Source organism: Phoenix dactylifera, chromosome 11 (assembly GCF_009389715.1).
Source record: "Phoenix dactylifera cultivar Barhee BC4 chromosome 11, palm_55x_up_171113_PBpolish2nd_filt_p, whole genome shotgun sequence".
NCBI classification, from domain to species: Eukaryota; Viridiplantae; Streptophyta; class Magnoliopsida; order Arecales; family Arecaceae; genus Phoenix; species Phoenix dactylifera.
The window spans coordinates 13,501,598-13,523,133 of record NC_052402.1 but is presented as its reverse complement, the minus strand read 5'-3'; the positions used below and the strand labels follow the sequence as shown (position 1 = coordinate 13,523,133).

At 39.8% G+C, this 21,536-nt stretch overlaps 1 protein-coding gene across 1 annotated transcript; it reads left to right on the top strand.

The window, feature by feature from the left end:
* Window positions 1–19,244: 19,244 nt before the first annotated feature.
* LOC103722021 (ethylene-responsive transcription factor TINY-like) lies at window positions 19,245–20,835 on the top strand. Its single transcript, XM_008812437.4, has one exon. The coding sequence runs from the start codon at window positions 19,795–19,797 to the stop codon at window positions 20,473–20,475; it is 681 nt and encodes a 226-aa protein (XP_008810659.1). The 5' UTR covers window positions 19,245–19,794; the 3' UTR covers window positions 20,476–20,835.
* Window positions 20,836–21,536: the final 701 nt, after the last annotated feature.

Sequence of the window (21,536 nt, the reverse complement as noted above, 5' to 3'; positions counted from 1 at the left end):
TTGAAATTGCAAGTCCAGCTTGAGACTCGCTGTTCCAAATTATTTTTCTTATTATCCATGCTCCAATCTGCTCTAATCCAACAAATTGGTTGGTTGATTATCTTTTTACATTACACATTTACCGAATTTCATGCTCATCTTTGACTAGTGCTATAGGGTGCTGCTTAATCACACAAAAGCTTCTCGCACGTGGCATGAGAGATTTGATGTGATTCATAAGAAGAGATTTAGTGCAATATATACGTGACTGGTCGGAAAACGATATGCGAAGCTATCACAATATCCAAATAGAAGATTTTAGTGCAAATCATTAGCGGATTCACAAATTTTTGCTTGCAATTCTCCTCTTAGGAAGCCAACAAAGCTGCAAATAGCCCCATGGAAGACATCATATGGAGAACTATTTTTGCTTTATTGTTTGGAGCATAACGCCTCTAACTTTATAGGATGTATTTAGGAGAGACTCTCTCTTCTTATCTACTTCAGTTTATCAAGTACAATCTCTGATCCTGCTTTAACAATTTCTGACCCTAAGATAGCCATTCCAAATGAGCTATAAGTCGGATGGAGCCATGACTTGGCCTTATAGCTTGCCCATGTTACATAAATCTTGTCGGCCTAGGTTTGAGATGGAGTATTGTCATTATATTTTAGATCATTTAGGCCCCAATTAGCTTGAAAAAAGTTGGTCGATAAATCTGACAAAAGTTAGGACTGAGTTCGATATGGATCGCAGATGGGCGGGGGCTGCAGCTGGCTAATATGAATATGTGCAATTTGTGTTGAATCTCTAGCTTTCCGATGGCTAGTGTCCCTTGCTCTTTCCATGACATGTCATGTCGATGCTTTTGTAAATGCTAGTGTGCTTGGAGAGAAGTTGGCAATTATTCTGAGAGGTGCTCGGCAACATCTATAAGGATACAGACTAGGTCCTGCTCCCCTCAATTGGTATGCCGATTAGGGTGCATCAATGATCTCTACATGTACCAATGCACATGGGTGCAAGGAGTGAGGAACCAAGGACATCATGATTTCATCTATCTTCTCCCTCTTCCCTGCCTTATTAGATATCCATGCATGGGAACCTAGGTCTTATTAATCATGTTCATGCGCAAATCTGATACATCATGAAGTTTTATTGGCTTCATTGCTAAACAGTCTATTTGCAACCTTTGTTGACATGAAAGAGTAGTAGAAGATTGGGTATCAGCTTGTCTGTAAACGATATACAGTTACATAGCTACTCGGACTCAGTCCCAAGGCCCAAAAGTTTAAATTGGCCATCCTTTTCTTCTAACGGATAGTTGGGTCAGTCCAGCCACAGAGATCTTATGAGCATACTAATTAGTGCCTTCAGTTAGGTATCTTACGAATGCCCGAAAAGAAAATTAGGTATCTTAGTATAATCACATATAATTTGTTTCAATTATATGCTGCAATCAAGTGTAGTATAACCAAATCCACATTATCCTATGAACATTTTTTTCCGTCGGTCTACATTATCCTCGTTCAACAATATCTTCTATTGAGATTGCTAAAATATGGGCACAGTATGTTGATCGGTTCACACTAAATACACAATGACAACGAGTGGTCCCGAGCAACAATTAAGATGGAAGCCAACAGTCCAAAAGTACAATGTGACACCATATTTTGACATGGGGCTGAGTAACGAGAGCACTCCAAGGCTCCCTCAGTACTCCCAAACCTCTAGCCTCAATGAAGTCAAGATCTAATGTCATGCAAATGCTACAAACTCCAATAGATCTTGCAAGCATGTCCGCAATTAGCACCTTCAACCAAGTATCCTGTGATAATCGCACGCACTATGCTATGCCTCATTTACATATTACACCGCAAGCGGTACGACCAGAACCACATGATCCAATGAGCTCATTTCTTTTCCTGCGATGATGATAGCCAGCACTATTGGTCCCTAAATACACTAGCATTGCAGCCCGGTAAGACACAAATTACTTTCACAGAGGCAGGCTATTGCAATGTTGCTATTCCCGGAGAGTACCAATAGTGTCGCTTCCCACAAAAATAGTGCGAGCCTTCATGGACGTATATCCAAGTGATTGCACCAACGCTGTTTTAACGCTTGGACATCCCTTCTATCTCCAGCTCTGGCAGTTTGCGAGGTCTCCAAAGGAAAAGGGATTCAAGATTGTCTCCCTCGTGCCGTGACGATAACGATCCCAAGGATAGGAAGGTATTGTTTGGATTTCTTAATCCTGTATAAGTACCCAAGATCCATCCAGTGAATAACCGCTGTAGGACTAAATACATGCCCACACGGGTCCTTACATACTCTTCCCGTTTAAGCCCTGACGTCCTCATCAGATTAAGGGTTCAAATCCATTCAAATCTAATCACAAATACCATAATTGACCCATGGTCAGCCTCAATAGACCCGTGCTGTAGTGTCTCCTAGTCGATATAGGCTATAAGCCTGGTCCGCTTTGATAACATTTATAACAATACATGACCTCATCCAAAAAGACTAGCCGGAAGGTATTATTTGGTTTGGGGACGATCATCCCCTCATCCGAGAGTCTCGCAGGATGACTCAGATGATGGTTGACTTTCAGGCGATACATGTATTCAGGGAGGCGAACCGAACAGCAGACTGGATCGCCTCCTTTGTCGCCCGGCATTCTGGTGATTTGCTTTGGACGTCTGTATCAGACGTCCCTCCACTGTTGTACTTTTTTACTTTTCTATGATCTAGAGGGCTGTACTCACGTTCGATCTATATGAGATGAGTAGCCGCTTTTACCAAAAAAAAAAAAGCAAGGAGAAGAAGAAGATCCTGCTTGATTTAGTATCTGCCCCGTTAATTTCGCTCGAAGAGTAGTTGTGGGAATGGAAAAAGGCCGCCACCAAAAATGGGCACCAGAAGGTTTGTACATCATTATGGTGTAACGAGGAAGCTTCGTGTTGTGTTATGCAGTAACAGAGCAGGGAGAATAAACAAACTATCAGTCCCAGCGTCATGAATGAATCCCAAAGAATAAAGTAAACAAAAATGTTCAAGAAAAACCATCACGTTCAAGGCCCCAAAGAGTAGACAAATGTTCAAGGCCCCAAAGAGTAGACAAATGTTCAAGGCCCCAAAAAACAAAAATGTTCAAGGAAAACCATCACGTTTAAGGCCCCAAAGAGTAGACAAATGTTCAAAGCCCCAAAAAATAAAAATGTTTAAGGAAAACCATCACGTTCAAGGCCCCAAAAAACAAAAATGTTAAGGAAAACCATCACGTTTAAGGCCCCAAAGAGTAGACAAATGTTCAAGGCCCCAAAAAACAAAAATGTACAAGGAAAACCATCACGTTCAAAGCCCCAAAAAATAAAAATGTTCAAGAAAAACCATCACGTTCAAGGCCCTAAAGAGTAGACAAATGTTCAAGGCCCCAAAAAACAAAAATGTTCAAGGAAAACCATCACGTTTAAGGCTCCAAAGAGTAGACAAATGTTCAAGGCCCCAAAAAACAAAAATGTTCAAGAAAAACCATCACGTTCAAGGCCCCAAAGAGTAGACAAATGTTCAAGGCCCCAAAAAACAAAAATGTTCAAGGAAAACCATCACGTTCAAGGCTCCAAAAAACAAAAATGGTCAAGAAAAACCATCACGTTCAAGGCCTCAAAAAACAAAAATGTTCAAGAAAAACCATCACGTTTAAGGCCCCAAAGAGTAGACAAATGTTCAAGGCCCCAAAAAACAAAAATGTTCAAGGAAAACCATCACGTTCAAGGCCCCAAAAAACAAAAATGTTCAAGGAAAACCATCACGTTCAAGGCCCCAAAAAACAAAAATGTTTAAGAAAAACCATCACGTTCAAGGCCACAAAGAGTAGACAAATGTTCAAGGCCCCAAAAAACAAAAATGTTCAAGGAAAACCATCACGTTCAAGGCCCCAAAAAACAAAAATGGTTAAGGAAAACCATCACGTTCAAGGCCTCAAAATACAAAAATGTTCAAGAAAAACTATCACGTTTAAGGCCCCAAAGAGTAGACAAATGTTCAAGGCCCCAAAAAACAAAAATGTTCAAGGAAAACCATCATGTTCAAGGCCCCAAAAAACAAAAATGTTCAAGAAAAACCATCACGTTCAAGGCCCCAAAGAGTAGACAAATGTTCAAGGCCCCAAAAAACAAAAATGTTCAAGGAAAACCATCACGTTCAAGGCCCCAAAAAACAAAAATGGTTAAGGAAAACCATCACGTTCAAGGCCTCAAAAAACAAAAATGTTCAAGAAAAACCATCACGTTTAAGGCCCCAAAGAGTAGACAAATGTTCAAGGCCCCAAAAAACAAAAATGTTCAAGGAAAACCATCACGTTCAAGGTCCCAAAAAACAAAAATGTTCAAGGAAAACTATCACGTTCAAGGCCCCAAAAAACAATAATGTTCAAGGAAAACCATCACGTTCAAGGCACCAAAGAGTAGACAAATGTTCAAAGCCCCAAAAAACAAAAATGTTCAAGGAAAACCATCACGTTCAAGGCCCCAAAGAGTAGACAAATGTTCAAGGCCCCAAAAAATAAAAATGTTCAAGAAAAACTATCATGTTTAAGAAAAACCATCACGTTCAAGGCCCCAAAGAATAAACAAATATTCCCGTCTCCCCTATCCTAGGGAAAATGAAGCTCATTAAATCCTGGTGGCAGCAACACTTCCTCCACCCCAGAACACTTCCTCAACAAACATGTCAGTGGCAGCTCCTCCTACCCAAACCAGCATGAACCTCCTCCCGCCTCCTCCTGCACTCCAAACGGCCTTGCCACCTCCACCTCCTCCTGCCCAAACCGGTATGAACCTCCTCCCACCTCCTCCTGCCCAGACAATCCTCCTTGAAATGACCTTGCCACCAATACTCCAGATGTGCCTCTCTGGAGCAACCTTAGTGCCTGCCGAATCCAAGTCCCACAAGCTGGCTTTCAAGTTGTACGCTCTAGCCAGCCTCATCAATTTCACCCTCGTTATGGTTCTCATAGTCCATCTCATGCAACTTTTGATCGGCACCATGAGACCACTCACGAAGCGCATCATGTGGGTTACACTGGCGGTCTCATACTTCACCTTTGCCTTTGGGACCGGTCTCAACTTGATGGCTTGATCACCAAGTTCTACAATCGCTATGCACGCGGTGTCCTTTTTCAATAAATAAGAGCATATGATGTGCACCGTTATATCCTCCAGCATGCTCACGTGGTGTTTTTTTGTTAGGAAAGATCCCTTCACTAGATGAAAACTTTCCTATCTTTGTGTGAGTAGAATGAGAATACCACAATAATTAATCAATGTAAGAACTACCAAAAAAATCAAACCACAAGAAAGCGACAAGAATTTTTAGGTGGAAAACCCTCCAATATGAGGGAAAAAAACCACCGGACCTAAGTCCACCACAAACCTCCACTATCAACAATAATGGGCTTACAAAGTATCTTCTCTAGGCTAAGCTAGAAGATCACATACATCAAGGATCTCTTCCTTGGATCACAAACAAAGAGTTTATATAAAAAGAGTTTAGGCTCCAATAATAAAATGAGAACAATCTCACTGAGTGTAGGTTTGCACAAGGTTCTTCTTCCTCTTGAGATGCCTTGAATAAGATCTTCACCTCCTCTTTGAGATGGATTCCACAAGTACTTCTCCCAAGACGGCTACCCTTTTTTTTTCTTCTCATCCACCCTCTAATAGAATAATAAACCCTAACCCCTCTTTTCCCTCTTTTTGTTTCCTTTTTTTTCTCTCTTTTTTTTCTTTATTTAAATTGATGGGTCCCACCTCACATAAGGTGGGACTCGACCAACAATTCTCCCCCTCCCACCTTATGTGAGAGGCTCCACCAAGCTTATCTTAAGCATACAAATATCATGCTTCTTCTTAGGCAAAATTTTAGTCATCATATCCGACCCATTCTCATCGGTATGGATTTTCTCTAGATGCAAAAGCTTTTCTTCCAACACATCCCGAATCCAATGATACCTCACATCAATATGCTTCGACCTTGAATGAAAGCTAGGATTCTTGCTAAGATGAATGACACTCTGATTATCACAATAGAGAGTATACTTTTCTTGTTTCAACCCAATTCTTGGAGGAATCTTTTCATCCACAATATTTCCTTACATGCCTCTGTCACCGTAATATATTCGGCCTCTGTAGTGGACAAAGCAACACATTTCTGTAATTTGGACTGCCATAAAACAGCTCCCCCTGCAAAAGTCATCATGTATCCCGATGTAGACTTTCGAGTATCAATATCACCAGCCATATCTGCATCCGTGAATCCTTCTAGCATAGTTTTTCCATTTCCAAAGCATAAGCAAGCTTTGGAAGTACCTCTAAGATATCTAAGTATCCATTTGACTGCATCCCAATGTTCTTTGCCAGGATTCGAGAGAAATCTGCTCACAACACCAACTGCATAAGCTATGTCTGGTCTTGTACACACCATGGCATACATCAAACTTCCTACTGCTGAAGCATAGGGAATCTTTTGCATCTCCTCTTTCTCCCTTTCGCTTGTAGGACTTTGCTTGTTTGTGAGTTTGAAATGATTTGCAAGTGGAGAGGAAATCGGTTTAGCTTTTTCCATATTAAACCGCTCAAGCATCCTTTCAATATACCTTTCTTGTGATAGCCAAAGCTTCTTGATCTTCCTATCACGAGAAATTCTCATGCCAAGCATTTGCTTTACGGGCCCCATATCTTTCATGGCAAAAACCATAACCCCTCTTTTCCCTCTTTTTGTTTCCTTTTTTTTTCTCTCTCTTTTTTTTCTTTATTTAAATTGATGGGTCCCACCTCACATAAGGTGGGACTCGGCCAATATTTTTCTATATTATTGTCCCTATGTCACCGCACCATTGTTTGTATTAGTTCTATTTTGAATTGATCACTATAGTCGAGCTTGTGTCTGCTATTATGTATCATGTAAAAGTTTTTATCCAATTTGCTCTTATATGGGTGCTTTGATTTGGGCATTATGGTGCAAAACGAAAAATATTATCAAGAATATGTTTATTAAATAATTTGGTTCATATTTTTCTTGTCCTTCTTGTTAGATCCATCGAGATCATCGGTCAACTTTTTTAGATAATGTGAAATTTTTTTATTTGGAGGCCATATTGAATTTTCCTACCTGTCTTTTGTTTGGATATTAAATTTTGATTAAATTATCAAATCAAAAAGATTTGTTCTCTTCTTTTGTGTCGGAAGTTTGTTAAAACATTTGTTGAGTTAAGTACCTAAAAGAGGGCCAAAACAACTTCTACTGGGTACCAAAGGAAGGATTAATCCATGGTGTCTACGAAAATTCTAATCTCATTGCAAGATTAAGAACTGGATAATTAAAAATTTTGTCTTTTAATTTTTGGATTAAAACAATGAGTCTAATTTTGAGAAGGCCTGAATCATCTCTCCTCTCTATGATCAAATCTATATTTCTACTCGATCTTGGACTTCAATTTAGCTTTTGGTAGATCAACCGAGTAAAAAAATTTATTCGGCTTGAGTCAAAACCCCTTCACCACCTAACTTTGTTAAAATCTTCTGCGTGCAATTTTATGCTTTGATTTTAATTTTGGTGCATTAACCTCCAATCCAATTTCATGCTGTTTTGCCATGAATCTGTGGGGTAAAAGGATAGAAACAGGTTTTGAAATTGATGGAAAAAACAAGAAGACAAATTTCGATGTGTTTATCACTGGCCATAGGGTCATCGACGGGTCAGACAGGCCGACGCTCGTCGCTACAACCCCTTCTTTTGCGCTTTTGATCGGAACAAGAGAGGAAAAAATGGGATGGGAGAACATTTGCGATTCTTAGTTATGGCCAAAACCCCATCAAAAGACTCTGCTATTGGAAATAGCAATCACTCAAACTCATACGCCAATAGCTGTGCCTCCGGATGCTCCTCACCCAATCCAAAGAAATGCCCTCTTGATAATAGGATGGCCTCGCCTCTTATCCACCAATATTGGGCCTCTCATAAGCCAATAAAAAGGCTAGCAATCAGAGTAGGTCTCCAACCGCTCTTATAGTGTTTGACAAGCGCATCCTTTTTCTCCTTTTATATTTAAAATAATATATAAAAAATTCTAAACTATTTAAAAAATTTTAATTTTCTTCTAAATTCAATTCAGTACAATCAGATCATCGAACTTTTAAATTCGCTCAATTCAAAACTAAGCTATGAATTCTGTCTAGCTGCAGTGACGGAATTGTCACATGATGTTCTATAAGTAATTATCCTCTTCTACCATATAAGCTGGTCAGAATTCATAACCAAGATCCGAATTGAACGAATTTAAAAGTTCTATGACCTGATTGCACTAAGTTAAAGTTCAAGAGAAAATTGAAAACCTCAAATAATTTATAATTTTTTGCATGATTATTCCTCTATTTTTAAGGTAACACAAAATAAATTTTAATGAAAAAAACAAAAGTTCCAATCTCGATTTTTTTTGCAACTAAAAATTCTTTTTTTTTTCTTTATTTTTTTCTAAATTTCTCTGCTCTGATCTTTGTTCCCTATTCAGAATATAAGTCAAATCAAATAGTAATTTATTTAAAGATATCCGATACAGAATAAAAATATTTTAGTTTGAATCAGCTCAAACAATAATAAAAGCAGCAGGTCCATTTTTGACTATGTTTATAGAGAGACTCTGCGTCTTGGAGGGGGTTCGGAATTTGGTGAGATATTTAGACCCTATTGATCGTTACCGTGTTCTTATGAGGGTGGGGGAACAACAGCAAGGAAGCTGATTTCTCAAAATATTAAAAACTCAACCCAAAATCTCTCTGAATGATAAAACAGGCCTCAGACTGCCCGAAGCCAAGCTCTCAAATGCCAACTTCCAATTGATTTCCAAGGTTTAGTCTACAAATCCGCATGTAACAAAGCACATAGAAACCTGTAAGCATTCAGAAAGAATTCCTGAACCTAAGAATGCTGAAACTTTCACCTGCTGGCATCAATAAGCTCCTAGCCGTTTCACAAATGGAGAACAGTTCCCATCCAACATGATCGAGGTGTTCAAATGTTAGGAACTGCCTATTTGGCTTAAAAAGGAAAACCAAATCTCTAACGAGCTTATCATTACAACAAAAAGTACTATTGGGTTCTGATATCACAATGCATTCAGACACATAACGCATTTTCATCAGAAGTTGATATGCAGCAAGCACTCCTGACATGTGCACCTAAAACACCATGCTTGAATAAGCATATATCCTGTTCTTGGTAATTAAAATGCACTTACATACAGATTACATTTGGCTAGAAAGAAAGGAACAAAAAAACTTTCCTTTATTCCTTGTTTCAGTTCTCATTATGGATCATCATTGATCTGTAACTACGGATCCCCCAGGTGATCGTCCATGCACACCTGCAATTTAAATGGAGAATGTGCCCCAACTACATATAAGAACATTCATCTTACAACGACAACCAAATGCATCGTACCACTCATTCAACAGCAAAGTCACACAAAGATTACCGCATTCCTGACAATCTAATCAATATATCTATGGCAGACATGCAGTATATAACCAGAAAAGCAATTTTACTATTATATACTATCATCAAATCTCCTCTTACCAAGTGGAAGAAACTTTTCCATGAGACTGTTGAAACCAGCCTCCACAAAGCAATCATTGACACCTGAGGTTGTGCAGCTTGAACATCGAGTGACAGCAGTACCCAATATTTAAGAAAAAATGCCCGAGGGGTCCTATAAGATAGTTTCCAGAACTCAAACACTTGCTATGCTTTCATAAATATGAATAGACCAAAACAAAGGAAAGATAAATCAAGATTACGACTGGAAAAAGGCTGGGGAAAAAAACAAGGTAGATGTTCACCTTCTTAGTCAGTATATAATAAACAGCTCTTTTATTAGCCAACCCTCCAGGTTAATGACTGGGGTAGTTATTATTATTTGAATTGTTATTAGCTCGAGACTTTGTATCTAGACTGATAAAGATGTAAGATAGCTTTAATAGCATTACCAATTGCCAGTTGGTATAAACAAAGTACTTTAAGAATAGTACACGGTAACACATCTAAAAATGTCTTTAAGGTTATATCCTTTAAACCTTAAGTATGTTTCAACAAAGTACATATGCATAGCATGTGCCTACATTGCTTGATACTGCACTTAACAAGAATCTACTTCTAAATGATCTCCGGTAAACATGCGGTCAACCATCAACATCTCCATAGAGGGTACTTCGAAAAGCATTGATCAGAGCAATTCATCTTGACATCAGCTAGACTCATGTCCAGCCTATACAAAGTTCTGTCTAACAAGCCCCAGGGATGAATGTTTAGCACTAAAATGCAAGTTATATAAAGTAATTGATTTGTATCGTTGTATTCATTAAACCTTGCATCATTTAAGACAAATTAATAAACCAAGTGAAATTGTTTGGCTGAACAAGTTTATGTCATTTTTTCAGATGCTTTTGATTAAGCCAATTTCATGGTTTATGTTGTCATTAATATTGGAAATTATGTAGCTGATCTTATAATAGGTCTAGTGGAAGCATCTTAATGGATGATATTTGAATTTCCAAGTAAACTGAACCTAGTTTTCTTTCTATAGAGAGAGAGAGATTCCCTTTGTCAAAGTTGTTGTGACATTCATCTTTTTCCTTGACCAATATGATGCATATTGCATGTGACTGTTGGAAGGAAAACTATGATTATGTGTCAGGGCATGTTAGCAGATGGAGTGACTGAATTCTGAGAAATATAATGCCACTAGAAAGCTAGCCTTTGACGAGCAAGACATGGTATTTTGATAAGTAATTAAGGCAGAATTTACGTTCAAGATAAAACATTGGCAAATTCAAGATTGCACTGCCATCCAAAAATGACAGCCTATCATGAGTATACTCAACCTCTGTTACGTGACAGCAACTGTAAAGTCTCTGAGTCCCTTCCCATCCCATCCCCCACAGAAAAAAAAAATATTTGAGCTTAATTATTGGATAATTACTGCCAAGATATGCGACAAAGCCAAACATGTATTGAAGGTAAAGCCACCAGATGGACCTGCTGCTCCATCGTCATAGCCAGTTCCATGCGTAAGACAGATAGCAAATATTCTTGATCAGACACAGATGGAATAATAAATAGTATGACGTGCAACTAGTCAGAAACTATATGACACTGGTTCATTTCTTTCTACTTTAAAACAAAATTTAAGAAAAGATGCATCAGCTAATATGCATGACTATCTTCTATTTCTCCTGATGGATTTGAAAGAATTGAGGGACATAATTCTGGCAAAAAGTACTATTAAAAAGCTGTTATACCAGGAAGAACTATGGAAGAGACAAAGACAGGTACCAATAAAATAAAATAACTATCCAAAACTTCACAGGATAAAGTTTGGACGAGTAATAATTAGAGTGGACTGGGACATGCAAACCAGAAAACCAGAAAACATCAGCTTACACATACTGCTGGCAAAGTGAAGTCTTGACTAGAAACTGCATTGAAAGACCAATGATACGGAGCATGTCTTTACCAAGTAACTAGGGGATAGTCCCATAAAATAATTCAATATACGCCAAGTCAAACACAAGCCTGTTGGGCCTAGTTCAACTGCCATGTGGGACAGGACAAAACATCAGGTAATTCATGAAGCATTTTAAAATTACTGCTGTTCTTATCCAAATACCTAGTGGAAGTAGTAGAGCATATGAAATAGAGAATGTTAATGTTCAGTGCTCGGGATTATGTTTAAGGGTGTGCAGTAAATGATCCCACTATATTTAAGGGTGCTCAAGATTATATAACATTTCACATAGCAGCCTCTTGTTGTTATTATCATCCTTTTTAATAGAACATTGGGTTTTATGAATGTATGCACTCAAGGATTTTAACCCAGCCAGAAGGCCAAGAGTTCTGGTCCAAACATCCATCTCTTCCTACCGTTCTAGCATTAGTTTGAATTCAAAAAGGGCAGCAAGCCATGGCAACGTGCAAATATTGCTGGCTGTGCACTGCATGCAAGAAGAGACTCAATTTTTTGAGAGAATTGGAATGTCTAACATATAATAAAGCATAAACTCGAATGGAGAGTAGATTGAAACTATGTATGTGCATGAGGCTCTAGCCACCATGACGTCTGGAAGGGGGTTAGGTGCATGGAGCCTTATCCTTGCATGCAGAGAAGTCATTTCCTTGTTTCAGACTCATCACCCAAGTTACAATAGAGTAACTATACTGTTGCGCCAAAAAGACCATGCACAAGAGACATACGTGAAATCTATTGTTTCTGCCCTATATATCTTTTTTCTTTTTTCTAACACTTATATGAAATGTATATGTAGGAGTATTCATGTGATTACAAATACAAAGCTGTAAAGCAATGGGCTGCAAATTTGATGTTTTTCTTAGCCTCTCCAAAGTGGGAAGACTCATTGGCCAAGTGTCAATCCAGCATGAAAAAAATTGTTCTAAAATGACTTTCTTTCGGGGTGTAGACATATTTTCTTCCATTGTCTTCTGCCTCTACATAATTCTCACAAAATAAAGACTCATACTGAACACATGCCGTACCTGTTTTACACCCTAGAAAATACTAAAACACTATACTGGTTATGCAATTTCCACCTTCAGACGCATCTAACTAACGATTCGAATATGAGTTTAAAAGATAATGTCAAATAATATCTCTTTACCTCAATGACTCTTGAAAAAACAAGGTAACGAACGAAGACTTTGGGTACACCGTCCAGATATCCATCCATTCCGTTTATTATGCTAGAATCGTGAAACCTAAGCGGTAGAAAACCAAAAAAAAAAAGAATTTTAAGACATCTACAGTTTGTTTCTTTATTTCTCTTTGATTTACTCACAAATGATGAACATCAAAACCTACTCGCAACCAATCCAAAATTAAGGTTCTTCCCCTCTTTTTCGCCAGAATCAAGAATCAAGAACTGGTTACAAGTTCAAAGGCTTCCTTCTTTCGCTCTATTAATCGAAACCCTCGATCTTGATAACAGAGGGAAAGGGGAGAAGAAAGGAACCTGACGAGGACGTCGTCGTCGTCGGAAGAGGAGCGATCATCGTCGGCTTCTTTGATCTAAAGCTCAAGCTCTCTGATCTGCTCCATCTGAAGCCTCTCACGCTCCAGAATCCCCTCGACGCTCTCCTCTTCCGTCGCTCTCCCACGCTTCTACCGCGAGTGCCGAGGGATCGGTGCTTTCGCCGCTCCCAGTTTCCAGTTTGATATCTCCTGTTTTATTTTTTCTCCTTTGGCTGGACGCGACGCGTGGGGGTTATAACCCGAAAACCCTCTCTTACGGTGAAAATAGCAGGTTTTCGGATCTTAATCCGACCCGGTAAGATGTTCTTTTTCCGCTCGAGTGAGAGAAATTTATCTCATGAAAAAATGTTGGATAAAAATAGGTAAGGGTGTATACCTGCCTGCCAGCAAATTTTACTTTCTTCGGGCCAAATTATTGGGCTGAATTTATTAATGTTTTGAACACCGTTCACTCAATCCAGCCAACTGATAAGAAGTCTACTCCCAAGGAATGGCCCTTCCCAAACGCATACAAGATAAGTAAGATAAGTATGTCCTCACCATAAATCCAAGTTTTGATACACTCTTTTTGGTCGGATTATTGAATATTGTAGCCTTACCCTTCCTTCTATTTCTCTCTCTCTCTTACGTCCACCATTGCAAATTGAAATCCATCTGATAAATAATCACTTACATATGATTCTTATAAACACAGATCTTAGAATTCATTATGTGTGTCGACATTCTACGTCTTATTCTCGCTACATAGCATGACCAAACCAACCGTCTTGAAGAGAGGGTGTTGAGGTCCAGCTACATAAAGAATGCATCTTAATCTCCCCCTCTAATGCATGCGAGCATTAGAATTTCTTTGATCACAAGTTTTGTTTTTGTGAAAGACAAAAATGATGGATTGAGTTAAAATGCCAAATCACACAAAATGAAAGTGTTGATGTCATTATGTCTTTTTAATATTTTTTTGTTGTTTTGTTTATAGATAATAATCTTGAAATAAATCTTCTTAAAAAGTCCTAGAGCTTAAGCCTTATGAAAGATGGGGGAGTGTGTTTGGACAGATGGCTTCTTGGTTTCAATAAATCTTTTTGTACATGATTTGTCAAAATCGTACAAAATTCATCTCTTAGCATTACGATCTACCCGGAGAAGTTTTGATAAAAAGTATTGTATGATCTACCTCATGCGTAGTATCCATGATGGGTTTCACATAAGATTCATCAACCTTTACATGTGATGTATGTGTGAATCCCAAAATGTTAAGTGAATGATTATGATTAAATCATTCGGTGTACACTTGCATCACATGTGTCATGATCGGGGCGCTTATGTCTATCAGTTATTCATTTCATCTATTCCTTTATGTTTATATGTTCCAAAAGTTTGCATTGACTCACCATTAAAACGTATCTAGAGGTTATCATATAGCAAGATCCTAATTACATGTACATTGGATCAATTTATTAACATTCATCATTTAGAGCCTTAAGCCTAGCACCAACACCCTAGCACAAAGACACACTTCTATTCAAACTTTTGCAATTGCAAGTCTAATTAGAAACTCACTAACTTGAATCATTTTTTATCACTACGAGTTGAACTTTTGAAATTGCGAGTCCAGCTAGAGACTCGTTGCTCCAAATTATTTTTCTTATTATCCATGCTCCCATCTGCTCTAATCCAACAAATTGGTCGGTTGATTATCTTCTTACATCACACATTTACCGAATTTCATGCTCATCTTTGACTAGTGCTATAGGGTGCTGCCTAATCACACAAAAGCTTCTCGCATGTGGCATGAGAGGTTTGATGTGATTCATAAGAAGAGATTTAGTGCAATATATACGTGACTGATCGAAAAACGATATGCCAAGCTATCACAATATTAGAATAGAAGATTTAAGTGAAAATCATTAGCGAATTCACAAATTTTCGCTTGCAATTCTCCTCTTAGGAAGCCAACAAAGCTGCAAATAGCCCCATGGAAGACATCATATGGAGAACTATTTGCTTTATTATTTGGAGCATAACACCTCTAACTTTATAGAATATATTTAGGGGAGACTCTCGCTTCTTATCTACTTTAGTTTATCAAGTACAATCTCTAACCCTGTCTTAAAAATCCCTGACCCTAAGATAGCCATTTCAGATAAGCTATAAGTCTGATGGAGCCAGGAATCGGCCTTATAGCCTGCCTATGTTACCATAAATCTTGTTGGCCTAGGTTTGAGATGTGGGCCCAAATACATCATCACGGGTCCATAAGCAAGTGTGCCAAATCCATGTCCATGTGAGGTTGAGCTTAGTGGGCTCGCCTAGCTTCCCAAAATTGAACAACAAATTTATAGAGGAGAGGAAAGGAAAACATCAGTGCCATATAGCCATGAATCAGAGTGCTTCTGTTGAAATGAATCTAGTGGAATATTGTTAGTATACTTCAGATCATTTAGGCCCCAGTTAGCTTGAAAAAAGTCGGTCGATAAATCTGACATAAATTAGGACTGAGTTCGATATGGATTGCAGATGGGCGGGGGCTGCAGCTAGCTAATATGAATATGTGCAATTTGTGTTGAATCTCAAGCTTTCCGATGCCTAGTGTCCCTTGCTCTTTCCATGACATGTCATGTTGATGCTTTTGTAAATGCTAGTGTGCTTGGAGAGAAGTTGGCAATTATTCTGAGAGGTGCTCGGCAACATCTATAAGGATACAAACTAGGTCCTGCTCATCTGATCAATCAGTATGCCGATTAGGGTGCATCAATGATCTCTACATGTACCAATGCACATGGGTGCAAGGAGTGAGAAAACCAAGGACATCATGATTTCATCTTCTCCCTCTTTCCTGCCTTATTAGATATCCATGCATGGGAACCTAGGTCTCATTGATCATGTTCATGCGCGAATCCGATACATCATGAAGTTTTATTGGCTTCATTGCTAAACAGTCTATTTGCAACCTTTGTTGACATGAAAGACTAGTAGAAGATTGGGTATCAGCTTGTCGGCAAACGATATCCAGTTACATAGCTACTCGGACTCCGTCCAATGGCCCAAAAGTTTAAATTGGCCATTCTTTTCTTCTAACGGGCTAGACTACTAGAGCAGCCTTCTCATAGTAGTTGGGTCAGTCCAGCCACAAAGAGATCTTATGAGCATACTAGTTGGTGCCTTCAGTTAGGTATCTTACGAATGCCCAAAAAGAAAATTAGGTATCTTAGTATAATCACATATAATATGTCTCAATTATATACTGCAATCAAGTGTAGCATAGCCAAATACATATTATCCTAGGAACATTTTTTCCGTCGGTCTACATTATTCTTATTCAACAATATCTTCTATTGAGATTGCTAAAACATGGGCACAGTATGTTGTTCAGTTAACACTAAATACACCATGACAAAAAGTGGTCCCGAGCAACAATTAAGATGGAACCCAACAGTCCAAAAGTACAATGTGACACCATATTTTGACATGGGGCTGAGTAACGAGAGCACTCCAAGGCTCCCTCAGTACTCCCAAACCTCTAGCCTCAATGAAGTCAAGATTTAATGTCATGCAAATGCTACAAACCCCAATAGATCTTGCAAGCATGTCGGCAATTAGCACCTTCAATCAAGTATCCTGTGATAATCGCATGCACTATGCTATGCCTCATTTATATATTACACCGCAAGCGGTACGATCAGAACCACATGATCCAATGAGCTCATTTCTTTTCCTGCGACGATCCTAGCCAGGACTAATGGTCCCTAAATACACTAGCATTGCAACTCAGTAAGGCACAAATTACTTTCATAGAGGCAGGCTATTGCAATGCTGCTATTCCCGGGGAGGACCAATAGTATCGCTTCCCGCACAATAGTGCGAGCCTTCATGGACATAGATCCAAGTGATTGCACCAACGCTGTTTTAATGCTTGGGCATCCCTTCTATCTCCAGCTCTGGCAGTTTGCGAGGTCTCCAAAAGAAAAGGGATTCAAGATTGTCTCCCTTGTGCCGTAACGATAACGATCCCAAGGGCAGGAAGGTATTGTTTGGGTTTCTTAATCCTGTATAAGTACCCAAGATCTATTCAGCGAATAACCGATGTGAAATTAAATATACGCCCACACGGATCCTCACATACTCTTCCCGTTTAAGCCCTGATGTCCTCATCAGATTAAGGGTTCAAATCCATTCAAATCTAATCACAAATACTACGATCGGCCCATGGTCAACCTCAATAGACCCGTACTGCAGTGTCTCCTAGTCGACATAGGATATAAGCCTGGTCCGCTCTGATACCATTTATAACAATCTAGGACCTCATTCAAAAAGACTAGCCAGAAGATATTGTTTGGTTTCCTTAATCCTGTATAAGTATTTAAAATCTATTCAGCGAATAACTGATGTGAGACTAAATACATACTTGCACGGGTCCTCACATCATATGCAACCTTGCATATAGCCAATCACAATCGTTGGTCATATGATCGGGCTCCGAGAGACGTCTTTTATGCAAAGAGCCCTTCGAAACCAGCCCCGTTATGGGCAATATGTACGTTCATATGGTACACACAGTGCAGACAATAATTTCTTGTCTTAATTTAACTATCATCAATCGATCCATGCCACACTTGGCTGTTCCTCTTCGAACCAATGGTTAGCATGCAATGGTATCCTCTTCCTATTGACTAGATAAAGAGGTAATTTGCAGTGATCGACAACTCAATTGGAATTTGCGATGGTATTGTACTATTTGACAAAGGCACGATCGATATACCTCCATGGAGACTTTAAAGCTAGCAAGACCAGTACGTTGAATTGGGTAGACAAATCGCACTATTGCAATCAAGGGGTGGAGAGGTGGGGACTGCTCGATCGTAACCTCTGGTTTGCATCGTGTGTTGGAGTCCCAACAGGAACATGTGAAGGAGAACCATTGATGGTACCCCAGACAACTGACCTGTTAAATCTGGCCTCAGGACCTTTTGGAGGATCAAAATGAGGCCTCCAAATACTTTGTTCGAGGGGGGTATTTGCTTGCTTGATAAGGTGTAACAACTTGGTGAGTTGGACCAAAGAAAAAGTGCCCTTTCTACTCTTTCAATGTCTCCGAACAACTTTTGGTGCATGATTGAGCTAAGACGCAAACTTACCATCTTCCTGAGAGATCACCGTGGAGGACTAGTAGGGCTACTGAGGTTCTACTATGAAGTGGCTGAAAACACTGGCAGTGATGAAATCCTTAGGCATTAATGTCTGGAACCGTGGGAAACTTCACGATGATTGCATTCAGACCTTCTTGGCGCTCGCTGTTCTTTTACTCCAGTCTCTCTTCATCTACGAAGTTGAATGGGAATGGCAGCTTTACCACCCAAGCTCATCAAGAACCAGCGTTTGAGCCAAGCAAAACCACTGACCTTCGGGCATGGGTTTTGTTCATTTTTGGGACCCGTTGCAACGAGGAAGAAGACACCAATAACAGAGGAAACTCGTGCAAACACCTGGGGCTATAGATCAGCTGTTGCACCCTCCTTCAAAGAGACATCGTTTTGCATCCAAGTCATAGTAACTGTTTTCTCCAGTATTTCACATGGATTATTATTGGATATATTATATTATATATATATATGTGTGTGTGTGTGTGTGTGTTGGACAGGCCGTTCTACTCGATTGAGTTGGGAAGCGTGTAGCATAACATTAAAGTTATTTTGTGACTACAGAAAGTTGCTTCGGATTTCTCTTCATACTTAATGGGTTTTTGTGCCTGATATTTATAAAGAAGAAAATATGAATCTACACGATTACAATCGTACAATTCACAGATAAGCACAGACGGCTAGAATATTTTTTTTAAGATGTGCTATGATTGAGAATATTTCTTTTTAAATGTGCTATGGTTAAGCATTTTTCTTATTTACCGATCACCCATAGTATTTCTTTTTAGCATGTTTAAAAATTTGATTGCCGTTGGTTTTATTAGACATGTGCCGTTATTTAATAGGCGGGCTGAATTATCGGGCGAGATTTTAGAAACGATGAATTCCAACAATATCACTTAACATTTCATACAAATGATTGGCAGCGCTTCTATAACGAGGAGACATCAACGCTCGGTGCACAGCTGGTCGCTCTTGTTCTTAAATGAGCGAAGAATTACCCACAACGAATAGGAAGGAAGAAACGAGTAGAGAGAAAGAGAGTAGAGGACCAGAAGAATAAAGGTAAAAATGGCGAGAGGGAGCATTAAAGACAAGCGGACATGGTACAAGGGGGAGCCCCACTACGTGTACCAAAGGAATAGCGTCCGGCAAAGGGACCGAGCCCATCCCATCCCATCCCATCCCTCGCGGGAAAAATAGGGTGTTTGCGTCGCAGCTTGCAGCACTCCCGCTCCCCACTAAAACCCTCCCACGCCCCCACCCTTCATCCTCACTTCCTCTCTGGCCTCCCCCCTCCCCACATCAAGCCACTTTTTTCTTCTCTCTCCGCACACAGCATACGACGGAAAGGAGAAGAGAAGCTATCTTGTTCTTCCAATCGCGTGTTCCCACATAGCAACCTATCTCAACCTTTTTAGCACCTAGAGAATCCCATCTGCTGCGTGCCCTCTCCCTGCTTCTAATCCAAATGGCCGTTCCTCATCCACCCCCATACGTTTCCTCCGCCGCCCTTTGAACACGGATTCCCAGGAGATTACCGTTTTCAGCCGTTTCGGAATCGAACGCATCGAATGGCCTCCTCCGAAAGCGAAACCAGCTGCAGGAACTCAATGTCATGCTCATGGTCGTCGTCCAATTCCTCGCCGTCACCGTCTCCGAAGAAGAGAGGCTTGACGGGCGGCGGGGGGAAGCAGGCGCGGGACGGGAGCAGGCACCCGGTGTACCGCGGCGTGCGGATGCGGGCGTGGGGGAAGTGGGTATCGGAGATCCGGGAGCCCCGTAAGAAGTCGCGCATCTGGCTCGGGACCTTCCCGACGCCGGAGATGGCCGCGCGGGCCCACGACGTGGCGGCGCTCAGCGTGAAGGGCGCCGCCGCCGTCCTCAACTTCCCCGACCTCGCCGCCTCCCTCCCCCGCCCCGCCACCCTCTCCCCTCGCGACGTACAGGCTGCCGCCCGCGCCGCCGCGATGGACCTCCCTTCCGCCACCCACCCCACCCGTCCCGACGAGTCCTCCGACGAGCTGGGGGAGATCGTGGAGCTGCCGCGACTCGAGGAGGGCCTCTTCGACTCGGCCGAGTCGGGGGGCCGCGATTTCGTTCTCCACGACTCGCCGGACCCGTGGGCGTACTCGCCGCCGTGGATGGCGGGTGCCGACGAGTACGACCTCTTCTCCGACCACGCGTGGATGGCGGGTGGACCGCCGGAGGGAATTTTTCCCACCAGCCTCGAAGCTCTCTTGTGGGACCACTGAGAACCCAGAAAATATTTTCTTCTCTTCTTCTCTGTTTCCCATTCGCTTAATTTCTACTTAACCATGTGGGCGAAGACGAGAAAACTGCAACGTTTTGCTACTTGGGTGTTTCGTCAGCAGCAGCAACATTTACTCCCCTGAGATTGCTTTCCAGGATCAGCAGTCCTCAGGTCTGTGGATGAAAAGTCTCCTCTCCTGCTCTAAAATATTTTGATCCTGTTTGCATGTTCATGCATGGAATATTCACGATGAGATCGAGGGATGGACGATATTTGTTTGGAAATTCTTGATTTTATTTCTCGCTTGCTTAATTGCTTGTCCATCAAAATGGAACAATAATCTAATTCCTTCCACATGGTATATTTTGCGATCTTATGCTGCATTTAATTTGTAAAAATGAAAAAGAAACTGAATGCAAATTATAACAGAATGGGATGGAAGGCTGGGAATGGAAATCACGATTTCGATTCAATCATTCGGATAGGAATTGGAAAAAGAATACCAATTCATTTCTCACATTTAATTTAGCTAGTTAAACATTAGAATATAATCGATTTCTTATTGTTTTAATTATTTTTGTAATGTATTTTTATTTTATTATTAGTTTCTATTTTGTTATTTTTAATTTGTTTTCACTTTGCATTTTATTTTTTGATTTTATTTTTGTACATTTTTGTTATAATTTTTGCTCATGATATTATTCATATTAATTAATTTTATAATATTTATCCATTACATTTATATTTTTTGCATTTTATAATTCAATACTACTTGATAATTAATTTTTATATGTTATAATTTGTTATGCATTGAACAATTCTTATTTGTTAGAATGATAAATAGTAAAACTTAATTTAATAATTGATATGATATTGCAATACATGTTATTGAATTATTTTATTATTTCTTGATAGATAATATTTTCTAAGCAAGCATATTTATTCTTATTTTATATCATAATTAGAGATGATTAACTCATATCAAATATATTATTTCTTGCTATTTTATACCATAAAATATTATAAATAATTTTATTTTTGAAAATATAATTTATTTTTATT

Excerpts from the sequence above, each read along its gene's own strand:
- LOC103722021 (XM_008812437.4), top strand. The coding sequence starts at position 19,795 with ATGGCCTCCTCCGAAAGCGAAACCAGCTGCAGGAACTCAATGTCATGC.